The 19362-nt window shown below is 38.8% G+C and overlaps 2 protein-coding genes across 2 annotated transcripts; both read left to right on the top strand.

The window, feature by feature from the left end:
• Positions 1 to 1513: 1513 nt before the first annotated feature.
• LOC140745651 (uncharacterized) lies at positions 1514 to 14564 on the top strand. Its single transcript, XM_073077591.1, has 3 exons — positions 1514 to 1669; positions 10942 to 11043; positions 11127 to 14564. Exons 1-3 carry the CDS (start codon positions 1514 to 1516, stop codon positions 11490 to 11492), a joined length of 624 nt encoding a protein of 207 aa, XP_072933692.1. The 3' UTR covers positions 11493 to 14564.
• LOC140745652 (uncharacterized) lies at positions 14321 to 16931 on the top strand. The gene is made up of 3 exons (XM_073077592.1): positions 14321 to 14431; positions 15128 to 15403; positions 15773 to 16931. Exons 1-3 carry the CDS (start codon positions 14321 to 14323, stop codon positions 15953 to 15955), a joined length of 570 nt encoding a protein of 189 aa, XP_072933693.1. The 3' UTR covers positions 15956 to 16931.
• The last annotated feature ends 2431 nt before the right edge of the window (positions 16932 to 19362 follow it).

Genomic DNA, 19362 nt, shown 5'->3' on the forward strand with positions numbered 1-19362 from the left:
TCGTACATGTAGAGTCTACCGTCAAAAATATGTAACTCTGTTAACTGTACCCTTATCATGACAAAACATAAAGCGCAATTTTGTCAATTTAGACATTTAATGTTACGTTACTGACATTATAGTTATGATACAATCCGCTAGGGGCGCCGATTAGAAATGTATAGGCAAATACGTAAACACATACCAAAACATTAATTTTTGTAAAAACGTAAAAACTCATACTAAGGATACTGGTAGCTTTAATGAATCCGATATTCAATTTTTATTACGCACGTTTTACAGCATACTGGATGTTTCAGTGAAGTAGCAATGAGAACGGTCACGGATGCCCTTACTACACGATTTAAACCAAAACACAAAAGCGCTTAATGTAACTTTTGGCATGATGAGGCGGTGATACCTTCGAAATCGAACCACGTAAGGTTCTACCACTTTTAATTGAAGTAGTTAATATACCTCCAACGTTTTATTACTTCCAGTGCAGACTTATTTCCACTACTGGATCTACTACGATGTACATCTTAGCCGGACGTAGGACACTACAAATGTGAATAGTAGCATTATATTCATCTGCAGGTTGGACCCATAGCCATAGTTTAAAGGTGGTGGAACCCTTTGTGGTTCGACTCCGGCGGCACCAGCGCCACACCTATTTCTGACTAATAACAGTTTTGAAGGGTGTGGTAAGGGAGACATACTTTTCCGAGGCGTTCCAGCTTAGTCGTCAGGGGTAGCGGCGCATCTGTGGCCGACCTCAGGTAGGAATATCTAATCCCATCTGGGATTGATCACAGATATCCATGGGCGGTAGTAGCCACTTACCATCAGTGGACTTCATGCCCGTCTGCTTATATATTATAAAAAAAAAGTTATCATGTTAAATATATTAATTGATATATTTAAAAAGACAATAATTTTTATAATGATTTACATATGATATATTCAATTAATTCAGAGTCCAATTGAAGTTACAATTGATTATGTAAGATTGAGCTGCTCAAATTTTATTTGCACATGACTCAAACCTGCATAGGTTAACATATTTAAGGTTATTTAAAATCATCAAATACCTCATTATGTAAACATTGACATCACTTAAAATCTGCCAACTCAAATTGTTACCAACTCTTATAAATTAAGAGACTAAAGCTCTTGATAGAGTCCCGGTATAGAAAGGGAGATAGATGGTCTTTATGAAGGTTTTTCCTTCAAGCCTATTATAGTGGGCACTGATATGTCTGAATGAATGATTGATCGCAACAGCTACCGCGAAACTTGCTAGGATTCTTAATTCGAGTATTGGTCAGAATGAGGTCGAAGTAGCGAATATCGTATGCACGGAGTGCGTTGGTCAAGTTGCTGCTGCACCGTCACAATGTTTATTTACTTACGCACGAGGATGCCGGCGGGTCTGCGCGTCGCTCGCATCTCCCACCGCGGCCGGCGCCGGCGCCCCCCTGCCGCGCGGGCCGGGCGCGCGCCCGCGCCGCCAGTCAGTGCCTCCAGCTCCGCCATGTCTGCCGCACGCCCGCTCGCCGCCCGCCCGCTCGCGCTGCCGCTCGCCGCGCTGCTCGCCGCGCTGCTCGTCGCGCAGCTGGCCGCCGCCGCCCCGCGCGCGCCGCGCCTGCGCCGCCAGCTCGCCGACGACAACGCGCTGCAGCCGCTCGACGTGAGTCTTACCGCTTGACGCTCATCCAACACTTGGCCGAGAAATTCGCAAACTCTCGATGTAACCGGGAAGCGCTATTTTACCAACTGGTCTCCCTGGGAAGAACGGTAGCTAAAGTAGGAGAGAAACGACCATTGAAAAATCAATTCATGGCCGTTAAAAAATAGAGGAGGAACTTGGCCAAGTTTTGATGTTAACTTATCACATGCATTCCGTCATTTTACCATACAGTTCTATTTCTGCATTAAGGAAAGTTTTCTCACTTCGTGACATAATAATTGTTAAAATAACTTATTGTATAATTTCAGTACTAAGTAGTTATTTTTGTTTTAAGTAATGTAAAGACAAACGTTTTGATGTATTGGCACTATTGGCAGTGTTGCCTGTGTTGAGAAAACGTTCCTAAATCAAAGCTTTGATCTATCTGCAAGCGTAATATTCTAAGTATTAACAAGTTTAATTTTCATCATGCATTTAAACAGGTCAAGGTCAAAGAAGTAAAATCTCCATCCTGAGCTTTAGAGATGAGATGTAAATTTAAACATCATTAAACTGGTTGATGCAATTCCGGCGAGGACATGAAAGGGGATGAGCATTGTACTAGCAATAAAACCGATTGTGACACCTAATTCATAGAATTAAATAATGAATGGTGTTCTATTCACCGACTAGTTTGGTAATTGGTCAAATTACCTATCCGTTCGTCAAGAATAAATTACGCCAAAAAGTGTTGCAAGCGATGACCGCTATGTGTGTTACCCAATACACACCAGTGCAACTGCCTCGGAGAGCCTCGGGCTTAGAGGCCACTGCCATCCTCTGAAATGTCAGAGGCAAACATTGTCTTCTACATGTTACGAAATGTAGTAGATGTGTGTGTAACGTCAAACTCTCAAATTCCAGTTTTTTTTTATTCTATTTCCAAGTACTTACAGAGGCCGTTAGAATCTTGTTAAAGTTCAAAGTTTGATCATAAACGTTCGCAACGTTGACAGCATATTTGATTACTTCACATTTCTCAAGATAAATTGCAAAACAGCCGAGCAGACGTGTGCGCATACGCATCCCATCTTACATGATGCCCTTTCCATCGGTCACAGGCCACAGTTCACAGTGTCAAGGTCGGCTGCACAGTTAACACGTAAACGAGTGCAAAAATTGGTCAGACGGCAGGTCCGCTTATTACTTTGACGTGGTCAGTTCACACGTGCGACCGGCGAGTCAGCCGAGAGCAGCGCGACCGGCCGCGAGCGAAAGCGTGACGTAACGCCACAATAACGCCGATCCTCGATGCGAATGCGCTGCGCCAATTAAGTAATATTATCTCATGCTGTTACTGGGTCGAGAGTTCGGCGTTGCGCCACGTCGCTCCTAATGCATAATATATCTGCGCCATATTATCGATCATCTACCATTCGCGTAACTATGAATATTAGATTTGATTCCGCGGACTACATTTCGACCGAGCGCTAAGTTGTTCTTATATTTTATCTCTCTGACATTTTAAGACGATTCATTTGTATTCGATGCATGTACATCGAAATGTTCAAGGTGTAAATGGTCAATCGCTTTTTGAAGCACATATTTGAAATGTAGTCCGTGTAATCCGTGTATGCATAATGTTGTAATATATCCGCAGCCCGCGTCGCCTCCGCTAACAGGCACCGCTCTTCTTCCGCCATCCACTAACATACATTCACGCCTACACACTCTTACACACATACACACAATCTTACACAAACAGTTAGATCGCGTAAAAAATAAACTTTAGTTCTGCAGTATTGTTGCAGGTGTAATGATGTAAGCATCATATCAAACACGCAGCGTTCCACTTGAATACATAAGCAAAATGAACTTATACATCAGTCTAAACACATATATACTCTATAAACTTTAAAATATAATTTATGTGAAATTACGTATATAATTACATCATTTACGTTCAATGTGACAAATTTTATTGTTCATTTTGACATAAATATCTGAATAATTTATGGTATGATTTTCGTTCGTCTACAACGCGCTTGTATCACCCCGTGGGAAATTGCGCGCCAAATTTCAAACTTTTTCCGTAGCACTTTAAGGCAACCCGACGTCGTCGCGGGGCGCAGGGCTCAAACATTCTTAAAATGCCTTCGTGAATTAGTAGCCTTGCCTACTATATTACATTTACATAATATTAATATTCAAACTATCCAATGTTTTGCCTGCCAAATATTGACATTTGACATTCTCCTACCAAAATTGGCAAATTTAGAACCTTATCAAAGGTAGGTAAAAATTGGATAGACTGTAGATCGTAGAGGATTATAGTAATTTGATGTAATGCTATAACAATGTTGAAGTTTTTGTTGCTTATCCTTATTACGTTAGGCATATGAAAGTAGGTATCGAGTTGGTGGAGCACGTTAGTTGTTAGTTAAATCAAACGAGGAGAACCAGTAACTGTAGAGCCCTTACATAACATAAGCAGGCCGTCAATATTCCCCGTGGCGAAAACCTCGCAAACGCTCACAAACAAATAATATTGTGTCGAGTGAAGATGCTACTTGCTTATCTTATCATTTTTGCTAGTAAGCAAAGATTATGCCACGACATTTCGTACAATGTTATAACAAGCTTTTATGTAACTTGTTTTATTATGTTATATTATGTACTCGTATATGTATCGTATGTATGCGAGGGTCAAATCTTGAAGCTGAATTTTAAACCAGTTGATCCCAACCTATTGAGGTGAAATTATCCATACATGATTGGCTTGATTGATAATGCATGTTCCAGTTAGTGACGTCATTCTAAGTCAAGATGTAAGACAATATATTTTTATGCATTCCTGTGACATAATAAAAAAGGCTTTTTAGAAGAATATGAAAAACATAATTATTTATTTATTTATTTATTTTTACAACAAGCTTAACAGATATTACAGATTTAATCCAATTCATCTGTCAAGCGTTGCCAAATATTCTCCTGCTGTCCTACGGAATACAGAAGTACTGGTGTAAAATACGTCTATTTGACGGTCCCAGGCCACCAAACCGTTGAGCAAGGTCAGTGCTCTGACTAAAGGAAACTCCTTTACGCGTATAAGCCTACACTCTGGTATTGCAAATAGTTTATATCGTCGGGCCCAAATATAATTATTCGGGACATTGAATGAGATCAGTTCCAGTACTGATGGATTATTAATCTCGCCCCTGAGCAGTTGCACAAAATACTCCAGCAAGGTGATGTTACGACGCAACTCTAGTGTATTATACCCTAACATTCCCAATAAAAAATGACTCGGGTATATATTAGGAAAACCTACAAAGAAGCCGTACTGCCGGAAGTACAACTGTCTCAAAAATTTCTTTTTAAGCTTTTCCAACATGAGCTTATACTTAGATTCATGTGGGCTCCAGATAACTGCGTTACTTTCTAGTATGCTCCTAACAAAGCTGTTAGAATTATGTTAATTAAAGCTTAGTGTTAAAAACTTTTTTCATTTATTAAAAATAATGATGACAAATCGTTATCACTACCACGCAATAAATAACTATTTCGTTGCGCTAACATAAAATCTGACTGGATGTATCTAACAATAATAAGTAAAGCCACATCCTTTAATCGATTCTTTTACACATTAGCAACATGAGAACATGAAAAAAAATGGCAATAGTTTGTAATCACTTATCAATTAACCGCGTTCCTTAGCGTTAATTGTTGCATTGAAAGTGAACGTGGGATATTATCGAAACCGGGGAACAATCGTGTGCGCGCGTAGTTCACGATCTTTGTTCTCCGAGACTCGGTAGGGCGGCGGCGGGATGCCGCGATAGATAACGTTATGAAAGCGGGGGAATGCATTGAAAGGTTTTTGCGGAGCATTCTCGTGCGCTTGCTCAACACGCTGGGAACGCGCAGACACCACAGAACACCGTTTGCTCGTGTACTAAAACCTAATGACATGCAATCTGCCGACAAACAACCAACATGTTGATAAACAGCATTATTAAAACATCTTACATATTTTCGGCATGACTTAGCCTGAGCCAATCCTAATAAAGTTCTCTATTTTAATATCAAAGTCTTGTCTAATTCGATTTCATTCCTTCCATAATTATCTCGTAGGTAGATACCAACCAACTTCTTAATGGACTTTGAAATAGGCATTAATAATACAAGTTCATGTATAATAAGTGGTTACATTAAATCACAATTGTAGGGGACGGAAAGTTTGTTCTTATTTTTTATAATACCGAAGGCCTACGAGTCGCGTGGGTAGTCCGTTCACTTGTCAGAGATCAAGTGGAGCTGTGTAGGCTAGGCAGCAGCCTGCTTCCGCTAACCACCAATTCTCACGAGGAAGCTGGCTGATTGCACACCACTGCCTAAATCAATTTATTGGGTAGTAGTACCTCGATGAAGGTTACGACAACAATTCGTAAAACTTTGCATTTAATTTGATATTTCGGTGTCGATGGTGATTTAAGACAAATGATGTTTTATAAACCGGTAAAAAAAACACAATTCACATTAAAGAACGAAAGACACTGCAAAGTTTCAAAACATACAAGAGGTTGCTCTGAGCGTTAATGTTAAGTAATCAAAATTGTAACATCACGATTCATCTTATAACGGGTATTGACAAAGAAAAAAGCATTATTTAAAACCTGACCATTACAAAATCACACCGTCTTTTCAATGGATATATGATGCGGGGCTCTGTGATTCTTAGAACGTACTTGTGTAATGATTACATTGCACTCTGTTCATGTTTAGAATGTTATTGAAAAAACATAAATGCCACCTGTTAAATGTTATTTGAGTTCTTCGTTACCATTAGCCGTCTCATGGCCAGCCGGATTTTATGTAACGCCGCGACACCTTATCCGTAGCCGCCGGTCATATTCCTAAGTGGACGTTCCAATGGCCATCGGATACAAATTAGAGGCAATTAGAAGGCTCCACGCCAAACAAATCTATATAAAAAGTAGTTCAAGCTTATAAGTTATCCAAATCTAATAATACAATTTTATTGACAAAAACGGTAGCTAAAAAACGTATGCAGTTTCTTGCGCCAGTTTTCTAGGTTTTTTTCCATGAGAAATGTCTTCCGAAGTGGTTGTAGCTACAAAAAAGTTCTTTGTCAAATAAATTTTAATAAATGTCACTTGAATACAGATTTGTCCTATTTGTAAAACGTAAATCTAGTTTTACTAATTATTAACTACTATTATTAATTAGTATTAAAAACAAACAATTTTCTTTATAAAGATTTCAAATAAAATTATATATTCTAGTGTACTCTCTTTTTGTGATTGATCTACGATATATCAGTTAATCTACCATTAGAAAAATGTTTGCGGTTAATAGATTGACTTGTCTCGAGTTATCTGCAAAGCTTCGCGAATGAGGGCGCGATGTGATAGGGTCGCGTGCGGCCGAGAGGCGGGCGGCCTCGACCCGCGCCGCGCCGCCGCCGCACCGTCCCCGCGCCGCCGCCGTACCGCACGCACCACTCTACGCTTATTAGAGTGATTACCCCAGCTTAGATCCGATAACGTTTAAAGCTGGGTCGCGGTCGCCTGAGCTTCAATTACTTGATTCTCATTGGTTTCAGTGATTTGAACGAATTTTCTTTCGTGTCCTTAGTTTTTCGCTTGACGACCTAGAGATTTTGCTATATAGTGAGCTTTTGAGATTTGTACATTATTTTGATAATCTAAATAAGTAAAAGTTAACTGAAATCCTGAAGTTACGAAGTTGAAACAACAATATCTTAGGATGCCATGTATTACATACGAGTACTTAGATAGTTAATTGTATCAGGCGTTACTTTGCGGAAATCCATGCTATTAAGTTAAGATTAAAACTACTTCGCAACAATCCGCTACAAATATGTATGATGGTATATATTTTAAACCATGCAGTATGTACCACCCTCCCTCCCTCAAAGGATGCATGCAGATGCAAAAATTAAAAATATACACCACCATACATACCACCACCACCACCAACACGTGTTACGCTCCAAAACGGAGCATCATCAGGGTAAGTTGACTCTACGACGGTTAATCGCTAAGAGATACGAGTACTTGTAAATCCCGGAGTCGATATCGGGGCCGGTATCTAGTTTTTTATTACCGATTTTTGACAAAAAGGACATCACATAATTCACTAGACCCTTAATATGTGTATAATATGTAATTATGCGTGTGAAGCGTTTATTTACTTAGTCAAGTATAGGTTCAAGAAGGCACAACGAATGATGTTCACTATCTGATGGTGACGCGAGTGTCGACGCTCGCTGAACAATGGCGCTTGAACCTGGCAGTGCACTGTCTATGGTCGACACATATTGTTCTTAATTGTAGAAATGTCGGCGACACGTGCACGACATAGTGTCGTAAACCGTGAATACAGAGATACGCGATTTTATGATTACAAATGTAATTACGAATAATTTTATTTTTGTATTGGATATTTAATAATTGTACAGTGCATATTGAGTTATAGATTTGGCGTAGAAAAGCTGCACACATGTTATATGTTTACTCATTCATAAAGTAATATATAAAAAGGCACGCATAGCGTTGCCGAGTCACACGCATATAGTGCACAGCCAATAGCTACGGCCAATAGTATTTACAATTTCATATAGTGTCGATACCATAGGTTGATACATTAAGGGTTCCCATAAATGATGTAAAAGTACATACTGGCTTACTTTTTATCATCAGTTGATTTTTTCATACCTTGAATGTCTATGTTAGTAAATTGTAATCTTTTCAAGGATATAAAAGTTGCGAAATATATAAATTGATGCCAATCTGAGATTTATGGGCAATTATAATAATTTATAAGCCGCAAATGTTAATAACCAGCAATTGTGCAACGCACAGGGTCAGTCGTAAAGTGTACTGCGCTCGTACAAAGGATACACAATACATATAACATTTCATGTTTGTATTCTGTTGGAGTTCCATTCAATATAGGATAGCGTCAACTAGAACAGGCCAGTTGATACGGTTTGCTAAGCTCTTTGTAGCACTATATTTATATCCTACATAATAATGGAATTTCGTCTTTTCTCACATTAAATAATAATAAAAGTATTACAATATTGATCAAAAATAGTAGAGTGCATTTGTATAACTTTATTTATTTCTAACCGTATGTGTAAATATTCACGCGATAATTTGGGAAATCTTAAAAAAACGATTAACTTAAATGGTTTCATAACCATCAAAGCTGAAAATTATTTCATCAAATGATTAGTATAAAAAATGAGGTATGCATAAATTACGTAAATTAGCAAATTACACACAAGCAGCGACATGGAACCGATGGCTGGGGTCGAGGTCGCTGCGCCTTGCCCGCTGTAACGCTGTGCCCATCGCTGAAGATATTAAGGCTAAGAATCCACGCAGCGGTTTTCACGCCCCGTGAAATCTGAGGAAAACGATTGTTGTCGATTTCATGGCGTACTTTATGGGAGCTCTTACAGACTTTGAACATCTACTATGTATTCAATTACATAGTATTTGTAATTAGATATAGACGGGCACCGGGCACGTAATACTAACTTCCGCGAAGCCAACAACTGGCCGCCGCCCGCCGCCCGCCGCCCGCCGCTTGCAACACAGTCCAGCGAGCGCGGTTTAGGCAACGGTTTCCAAATATACGCTAACACGTCGACTGTAAAGCGATTATTAAATTAATTATACGTTTTAAATTCCAACAACAACGTGTTGCATTCTTCACACAAAGTTACTGAAATGAACAATTGTTTTAGACTTGTTGCTTGCTGCCAATTCGCACTATTGGCAAACATGCAAAAAAGTGACTAAGTTTGTACTTATATATGCACGTAAAACGACTAACATACTTCAATGCGTAGATGCTCAAGAAGTGAAACCACTTTTTACAAAACAAAAAATAGTAAAATATTATCGAATTGTATTATAAATAAAAATCCTCATTTCGTAGCGTTTTCTGTAAAAGATGAAATATTTAGGTAATTTCTAACTTTATAGTCTCGATTTTAGATGTCAGTTTAGTGAAATCGGTATTATAATTTATTTCCAACTCCCCAGAAGAAGTGCAATATACTTTACAAATGTTCCTAAGTTGCTCTTGATGAGTTGGGAAAAGCAGTATGTATTTAACTTTATATTCGAGATAATTTCTTGGATATTTATTTCATTATTTCAGTAAGAACAATTTAACGAAAAACTAAATTATATGTTTATTGTTTTCCCCGTGCGGTTGAAGTTGGCATATAAAGCAGTGCTATGACTCCGTGCGTTGCGTAAAGCGCTAAGGTCGCTCGCAAGTTGCGGCACCGCCCGACACTGCCCGACACTATCCGATACTGTCCGAGACCGCAACAGGACCGCTATGATTTTATTTTACCTTCTAAACTTATTAAGCACACATCATGTGGCGACCTTCAGCTCGTCCGCTATTTCTTACACGAACATTTAAAACAATAAACTGTTTAACTTTTCTTTCTTATAGTTACCGGTCTCGCTGTTATTCCATGCAGAATTTTTGCAATGTTTAATGCTCTATAAGTTACGAATGAGCATGCAGGGTTATTGTACTCTCTGCAACTTATAAAAACATAAATAACTCCAAATAGTAAGCACCTACTGAAGTTATATATCTGCATCGGCCATCCATACCTGGTTAACCTTGACAATACTTAGTCCAGCTGAAAAGGGCTCGTGTGTAAATTTACCTTCCTACCACAATCCCCTAAAGGCTCCTAGAAATACAGTATAAAATATTGAAAGTGAGAATTAATAAAAATATAATGTGTGGAGTATTAAGTAATGCGATGTGTTGTGCATTATGTAGAATGAAATGGAAATCCTTTTTAAGTATGAAAGTATAAGATACACTTTTAGTCTTCAAAATTAGCAATATATATGTTGACATTGACATGCGTTTTCGAGCACGACGCGTTGCGCAAGGCGCCCTCGCGAGCGCTACGGACGAGCCAGCGACGTCGCGGCCCTCGCCTGCGCTCTAGTATGCGATGCGCGCCCCCACACAACTTTGTGTCAAATCAAAACGATCATCTTACGAGAGCGATCACTTCTGAGTCTACGAATTTTACTTAAATACTCTCGATCTGATGTGTACGGTCTCTGTTGTAGTTGTTTACATAATATTGGCTGGTGGTGGTGCTTTTATTTAGTGGGTACGGTGAGCTAGTGTAGCAATCCGTGTGGTGTGCATGGTGTAGTGCAGTGAGTGATGCACGGTGTGTGTGTGTGCAGGACGCGGCCGGCGACGACCAAGCGCGCGAGAAGCGCAAGCTGGAGGGCGTCACGCAGGCCAAGTTCGGCATCAAGAACGCCGTGCTCGGCTTCGTCTTCGGGGTGAGTACTCCCACCGTCGCCTCCGACGGTCGCTGTGTCGAGTGGCATCGCGGCAACGAGTAACTTACCTATCTCTTTGACAGAAAATTAATTCGCTGATCGACGCGAAGACGCGGCTCGTAGAAAACCTCGACCGACAGAATATCGAAATCAACAAGCAATACGGAATAGAAGCTCCTTCGAGCAATGGCCTCGCGTCTCTGAGCGGCATAGTGGGGCAGGTTATCGGGCCTAAGCTGCAGTTGCTGGGACCTAAGATCCAGGCCGTGACCGGACTGCTGGGAGGCGCGTCTGGCGGCGGCGGCGGAGGCTCAGGTGGGGGATCCGGGCTCGGCTCCATCCTGTCGCTGGTCACGTCACTCTCGGGCTCCTCGTCCGGCGGTGGCGCGAGCGTCGGCGCGGGCGCCACCGTCGAGACTATCGACTCCTCCGAGGAGGACGACTCGTGATTCTATTCTCCTTAGCTTTCCCCCTTCTGTGGCACTCTGCAACGCGCGGTCCCGTTAGCTACCGCGCGTTGCAGGGAGTCAGAGCGTCTATCTCCCCCGTTTCCCGCCCCAGTGCAGCGTCGCCCGGCCGCCTGTACAGTCCGCGGCCGGGAGCTGCGATCCGCGCATTCAGCGCCATGTATTTATATGTAAATAGATTAAGGTGAGTGCTGGTGATAATTAAATACGTTTCTTATAATCGTTTGTGTTTCACTGCACCCGGGCCGCGCGCGTCCCGCCCGCCTCGCCGCCCGCGGTGACGCGCGGGGCTCGTAGCCCTGTAGCGTAGTGCATGCTTGTAGTAATACTGTGTGTAGTAAGTAATTTCACAATACCGTGTCTTGCCAATATTAATGTATTTAACTCAGTATTTAACTCTAGTTGCACTCTGTTTTGTAGATAATATCGAAACGGATCTCTGTATAAATATTTTATGATTTTCTCACAGATTAAATCTTACTATTCATTATCTTGTCAATTCAACTTGCCATAAATAATGTTAGTCTTATATACTAGCATAAAAAACCGCCCGAATAATCTGCAATCAAAGCTCTACAACGCTCTTAAACACGTAAACCGTAATCTTTAAGTATTGAAGTAATTATTTTTCTTCAAATTTATGAGAATTTTGTATAGGAAATAAGTACTAATTATTATTGTTGCGTTATATTTTACGCACCATTTGAAAGCCCCAATTTTAAGGGGCTACGAGAAATGTGTACTAGAACACCAATTTAGAATGTTGCTCTACGCTTTTTATGGGCTATGTATGTATGTAGTAAATGTATTTAAAATTGCTTACATGTAAGACCTTGGAAAAATTGAACTTGTCCACTTTTCAGTTTGAGTCTTTACAGTTTTATATTACTTAGGTATTCTTCAACAAAGTTTAAAAATAAATGAGATCTACAGCATAATATGTGTGTTAAGGTAAATATTTATTTTAATTAGAGAATCTATTAAAACTTTATAAACATATTGGCTATCAAGAGAACCATTTCAGTTTTCATATTTTCAAAGTGTCTCCAACTCACTATATTATCGCTCCGGCGCGCAACGCCATATCACAGATATTCGTTGACACGCATATTTCGTAGCTCAGTCAGTAACTCAATCCGTTACTATTACTTACGACCTGCTTATGTCAGATTACTCACGTGTTTAAGTTCAAATTAGGCGGATTACTCTTATATACGATACTAAGTAATCTTTTATTTGGTTTACTTAAAATTCATAATAAATGTATTCATATTTCTGAAACTTCAACAACTTTCATATATACGAGTATTTATATATTGTTCATCCTTACGCAAGGCAAGGGTTATGAGTTCGATTATGATTCCGGTTGTAAATTACATGATGATTTTTATATACACATCATCTGAGCTTTTGTAATTTTTATTCGTATGTATATAACTCGGGGTAATTAAATATAGTAAAGGGTGTCGTACAGACAAGTGTAAACATACTTCATTTAGTAAACAAAGAAACTTATTTTTTTAACTAATCTTAATGTATAGTTTAAGGTTACATCATATTTATTAAGTCTGATATAGTGATAATTGTAATTTTATCAAATTCTAACAAATGTACTTAAATGTATATACTCTCTTAACCCTAAGAACTTAAGCAATCGCCTTACGTCGTACCGATGATGTAGTGTTTGTATGCGCGTGGGCAGGTGGCCGCGTGGTCAGCGTGGACAACCAGTACGTGATCCAAACACGTATTACCTGATTACATTTAAACTTCTATATTTAATGTTACTTTTCGTGATAGTTCAGTAAGTCACCAGTTAGAGCCTGATACCGTGAAGTTGTTTGGCGATACCTCATCGCCGAACCGACAGCTAGTTGCCACCGTAGGCCACACTCTCAACATGATGTACAGTTCCCGTCGGCCTGTATAATATACGTTAGTTATTATTAATATAATATTTGTATAGATCTAACTTATACGTTATATTGATTATTATTATTATTCATTTACTGTACAGTATGTTATGTTACTAAAAATAATTGGGCATTAATTTTACACATTATTCATTTTGAAATAAGCATGTCTCTTCTGGTTGTTTAAAACATAAGAACTGAAATAGATTTTAATTATGTTCTTATAAAAATAACGGGCAAGTGCACTGACCGTCATTTAGACTGTACATAGGTATGTACAACCTTAATAGTTGCTTTCTTATAGAATCTTAATGATAAGTATTTATCCATCATCCATTTGACCAGATAAAATATTTAAGTATTAAAAGACGTTCGCAGTGTTAAGAGTACAAGAGCGCGGTGCCACCTTACAAAGGTCAAATTTAAATCATGTAAAATCTAGATTTGTACAATAATATGTGTACGCGGTCGGTGCGCTCGCTCGGCCTCCGCCGGCGGGTGTCCTGTGAGCACGGCGGCCAGCCAATATGACAGAACAAAATACCATCTTTAAATTTATTAAATGTTTATTTGGCTGGACGCACCTGTTTCTTACATTACATTCGGCGTGCACGTATCTACGCACAGTCACCTCACTTCTCTCCAATATATCTCTATCACCACTATGTTCACTTCACTGATCTTGTTGTCATTATTATCGTCATCATCATCTTCATGTACATGATTAAATTCTACTTCTAGGTAGGTACATGAGTAAATTCTTCAGCGGACTATCTTTTTCGTAGCACGGTAGTACTGATATCTTCGTCTCTTCATAAAATCGCACGACACACGGAGAGCGAACGTCCAAGTGGACGACGGCCGTAGTAAACGTAGCTGCACGAATGTAGTAACGTGATGAATGCTACTGTTAGATGTTTGTGGCAGCACGCTCCCACTGCTATGTCGACGCACGTTCCCACTGGTATGGCACAGCACGAGACCGTCCAACCATCATATCAAAGCACAGTACAAGGGTAATAAGTTGTCCAAAAGCGCGCGTTGGGGCGGGCGCGGGGCGTAAGGCTCTGAAACTACCTATTTCTTTTAGTGTGTAATCTGGTCACAAAATGTACCTGGACAATAAATAAATGAATGTTTATTTTTGTTTCATTTGCCCGCGTCCATTAAAAATATCTTCCATTTACATCGGCAAAATAGTAAGTGACTATAAAATAAATAAATTGGGTTTCTTCTAATCTATAGAAATAATAATAATACGAGCGTAGTAAGATTAAATAAATAAAAGACGGAAATCTCGAATGCTGATCTTCAAAACTTAAAAATTAAATGTGATCCTTACTTTTAGTACCCAAGGGAGCGTCAGCGTCCGCAAGTTGATGTCAGGGATAGTGCGGAGATGAGGTCAAGTGGAGGCCGTCAGTAAACATAGGGATTATTATTGATGAATTTTAAGTGTCTAACAGGGTAAGTTTGTGAATTACCTGAAGAATAACAACAAATTTTATCGAAAAAATAAATATACACATACAGAGCAATAAACAAGTACATCATTACACGGATACCATAGGTTTAGGTGCCAGGTACTATTACATACTCAAAACACAAACTACATAATGTATACCCAAACACATACGTACACGAGAAGCGTATCGGAGGTGTTAGCGGGGCGCCGGGCCGATGTGAGCGAGTACTGTGGCGCAGCGTGGCGCTACGTGGAGCCGCCGGGTGGGCAGCCGCTCGCCGAGCAGCCCGCCGAGCAGCTCGCCGAGCAGCCCGGCGCGCAGCTCTACGCCGAGCAGTTCCTCCCGGAGCGCTGGGGGCCGGAGCCGCGCGAGGGCGCTGCGCCAGGCGCGGCCCACCGACGACATCCCGGTGTTCGACCGCAACAAGGTCAGCCTGGACTTCCCGGGGAACCTGTTTGGGCCGTCCGTGTCGCTCCTTATCCGCGCCACTAAGGTCATCGGAGACGTCGTACAGGTAAGTGGTATTCCTAACTTTTTGCAGATACTTGGAAAGTCCACTATTAGGTATTACATATGAATATCACCAAGACCTCGCCAAAATTAATTATATATTTATCATTAGAACAATTTAATATCTATGATAAGTTTCGTAAGAGTACGATGATACGCTTATGGTTGGATGCCTCTTATTTGTATTTTCTTCCAGAAATAAATAAGCGGGCCAAAAAGCGTCTGCCAATTATTTAACAAAAGTACCGCTACTTGTCTCAAGTTCAATATAACTTATCTATAGCTAAACACTTACGATTAAAGCTTACTTATTAGTGTAATACGAAACATACATTAATTTCACATGTTAACATATTATGCGGTCACGTTCCAGAACTCGGCGGTCCGTTACCAGAGCTTCTTGCGGCTGTTCCGGCCACTGTTCCGCGGGCCCTTCGAGATCAAGGGTCTCGACCCTCCCACGACAACCACCACTACCACCACGACCACGACCACCACCAGGCGCCCGCCCGCCGCCGCCGACAACGAAGTGCGCCGCCGCCGGCAGCTGCGCTGAGCACCTCCGCCGCGCCGCGCCTCCTAACCTAGCAACCTGAACTAGTTTAGTGCCAAACACCACCGAGCGAGATTTACACGACACGTACTTATCATCCATACAAATTACCCTAAAATATAATTAAAATTTTATTGTTAAGGATTCTCAAATTACCAAAAATTAGTTGCAACTATTATGATGTAATGGATTATAAGTATGATAATCGTTACATTTCGCTCGCTTAGCCCAATAGTCATTCATAATTAAAATGCCATAATATGAAAATGCGCTGACAAATAATAACGTTGTTCTTGTTTGTAACATAGACATCAAAACACACGATATTTAGGTAGATAGTTCTAACATTTACAGCAGAGTAAATGTTTAAAGTATCAAAATATAGAATCTAGTTATTAATTCGTGCTCTACATTTCTAATATATAACCAAATTAAACTACAAATAGAACCGGACATTTTTCTATCCTACTTTACTTGTGTATCGTATAATATTTTTTAAATATTGCACGCCTCATAACGCGTTGCATGTGTGGTCTACTTTCAACGTATGTACAACGCATTTTCTTATAAATTAAATTTAATTACGTTGAATTACAATTAGCTTTCAAATCTATAAGTTGATATCTAGCAATGTGATATAAAGTCGATAATTAATTAATAGGCCTTATGTACCTCTTATTAATTTACAAATATTTCAAAGTTTACGAAAGTTTTGACAAAAATGCTATTTATGTCTACATGTAACATTTTAACTAATATCACTCATCATACATTTCAACTACTAGCCTCACTTACGACAAATCTATTTCCTTAGTATATTACTGAAAACGTAAAAGGCTTAAAAACATAAATGGTACAATTTAAGATATTTCATTTCCAAGTTATAGGTATTTTCAATTAATGGTGTGTAAAAGTGTAAATTGTAGTAGGAAATTAATATTATGTAGAAAAATGAAAAAAATAAAATTAACTATAGTAATGGACATTTTATTCCTAATTTAATTTATCTATACTTATAAAATACTTGTCTGGAGCTATTTGAACGGGAGGTTGGTATATGAAACTGGAGGTGACGTACACTAGCACAGCACTAACAACGGATTTAATTATATTTCTACCTTAAAAGGATTAAACAGCAATTGAAAGTTGTTTGAGAATCCGCTAATTGTAGTAAGCACTAAGAATTAGTGTGTGTGCGTCTAAAAGTGGTAGAATTCTCTATGGTTCGATACCGGAGGCACCTCCATAACACCTATTTCTGCTTTATAACAGCAGTGTTAGTCATACTGAGTTCGGCTTTGCAGAGTATGGTACGGGAACCCACTTATTCGAGGCGTTTGTACTGAGTCCTCAGAAGTAGCAAAGAGTCTGTTGACAACCAAGGCAGGAATCTAATCTAATCTGGGATTGATTTTTATACATTGGCGGCACTTTAGCAATCAACCAAATTTTAAGAAGAGGCGATTGATTGATTTATATATTTATTTTATAAAAACAACGATCATTAAAGGTATTATTCACAATAGTGTACCTTAAAGGACATGTTTCATTTTCAGCCATCTCATGTACACTATATCTAAAAAACACGAATAATTTGTATAATTGACGAAAAATACACACATATTTTTATAACCTAAAGAATTCCTGTTTAAAATTATTTACAATAAGCATTACTCATTGAAATGTCAAGTTTTCAAAACTGTCGATGTCGGTCAGGGAACATATGTGTATGTACCCCACAAATAGGTTACTATACTCTTTGGATGTCGGTAATTCTGTATTTCGCTGTTTTTGTCGTAAAGTTATTGTTACCTTAGTACTTTACAACCTGGCTTTTGTTTTGTATATCCCGTCATTATTTCTGAATTTAATTAATTATTTATAATAATTATAACAAAACCACCTTTTAAATAGTATCTGGTTTTATAGATGTAAGTGACGTGTCAAATTAAAAAAGAAGAAGTTGTCAATTTGATATGTGTAAAAGTGGATATATAACATATAATATAATAGTGGAATCTAATGTAAACGTTGAATAAATATGTACTGATGAGAAAATTCCATTTCAATCCTGAATCTGCTCTGTGCTGCTTACCATTTTGGACTGATTCTACCTTACTTGTTTACCCAACTTATGTTTTATGGACTCTTGCGATTTTCGTGCGATCGCTGTGGATTGTGTTGTAGTTGTTGTGTGGATTCAATATCATCAGGTAAAATATACATCAGTTAGTTGTATTGATCGTGAAATAATCGTTAATACTTTTAAACTAGGGAAGCTAATCTTTTTACATTTATCTTCAATTCTCCTTGTCTTGATATTGTAATTATCTATTGGGATGACAAAATCATCAATTATTATTGCAACTGCATCGCCGGGCGACGAACCGTCCTCGTAGGTAGCTGCGCTCACATTATGACCACTGTTTGATGTTTGGGCTGAGCTCGTCACAGGATATTACAGAACCTGCTACATGATTGGATGAAAATATTGATAAGGGAAGATATTGAAAATGAATAAAATATGTATCTAAGTGAAGAATAAATAAAATATAATGTATATGTGTGCTTAAAGTTGTTTTATTTACACACTTAAATGTTTTAACTAAAATAAGTTGGTATAGAAGTATATATTTTGGTACGTTTGTTTTAAGTCAAGATTTATGAAAGTAAATATAATAAATGTTTATCAAATATAGGTAGTGTTTCTCAATACATACAATACAATATTTTTATATCTACGCCCATTCGCGTAAAAATATATTAAAAAGTATATTATGTATATAGTAAGTTGAAACAGAATGACAGATGACAGTGTACAAAAGGTGGCCGGGAGCCCATACATTTTGAAACATCTCCTTTTACAACATAACACAATGTCATAATATAGTCTATCTTAAATGAATTGACTTTTTTATTAACGGAATATGGCCCGCTAATGTCACGACACTGTTTAACCTCCTGAGTAGTCCTGAGTCTTGGCGGGTTATATATGGTACGCGTAAAAGATAAATATATAAATGAAACTTTAGGATATGGCCTACATAAAAAAATACTATTTCAAAGTGCTTGTCAGTTACCACCCTCAAATTGACGGACAAACGTAAACGTCCGAGGATACCCGCAAACTGATGTTAGTAATATTACGTCAAAAATAAGCCCGTCATTAATCATTATTATTTATTACCTTAAATTCATATATATGAGGTAAACTAACTATATTCATAGTGTATTTGATGCAAAAAGACAATGCACGAATGTGACATGCCAATTTCACTCGACGTTCCTTTGGCGGTACATTCGGTCCCAATAAAGCTAATCGACGTTCCTCATTTGGCCATTTCGTTCTGAATATCACATTTATGTCTTTTTTTACGAACTTAGTTAATATATTTTTTTTTACGTATTTA

The sequence above is a fragment of the Epargyreus clarus genome, unplaced genomic scaffold, assembly GCF_041222505.1.
Source record: "Epargyreus clarus isolate Ecla_fem2 unplaced genomic scaffold, WU_Ecla_fem_2.2 ptg000010l, whole genome shotgun sequence".
NCBI lineage: Eukaryota > Metazoa > Arthropoda > Insecta > Lepidoptera > Hesperiidae > Epargyreus > Epargyreus clarus.

What these genes read in the sequence shown, in the direction of transcription:
- LOC140745652 (XM_073077592.1), top strand. Translation starts at nt 14,321, where the DNA reads ATGAATGCTACTGTTAGATGTTTGTGGCAGCACGCTCCCACTGCTATG. An exon ending in AACCATCATATCAAAGCACA is followed by an intron (nt 14,432 to 15,127) that starts GTACAAGGGTAA and finishes ACTGTGGCGCAG; the next exon opens with CGTGGCGCTACGTGGAGCCG. An exon ending in TCATCGGAGACGTCGTACAG is followed by an intron (nt 15,404 to 15,772) that starts GTAAGTGGTATT and finishes GTCACGTTCCAG; the next exon opens with AACTCGGCGGTCCGTTACCA.
- LOC140745651 (XM_073077591.1), top strand. Translation starts at nt 1,514, where the DNA reads ATGTCTGCCGCACGCCCGCTCGCCGCCCGCCCGCTCGCGCTGCCGCTC. An exon ending in ACGCGCTGCAGCCGCTCGAC is followed by an intron (nt 1,670 to 10,941) that starts GTGAGTCTTACC and finishes GTGTGTGTGCAG; the next exon opens with GACGCGGCCGGCGACGACCA. An exon ending in TGCTCGGCTTCGTCTTCGGG is followed by an intron (nt 11,044 to 11,126) that starts GTGAGTACTCCC and finishes TCTCTTTGACAG; the next exon opens with AAAATTAATTCGCTGATCGA.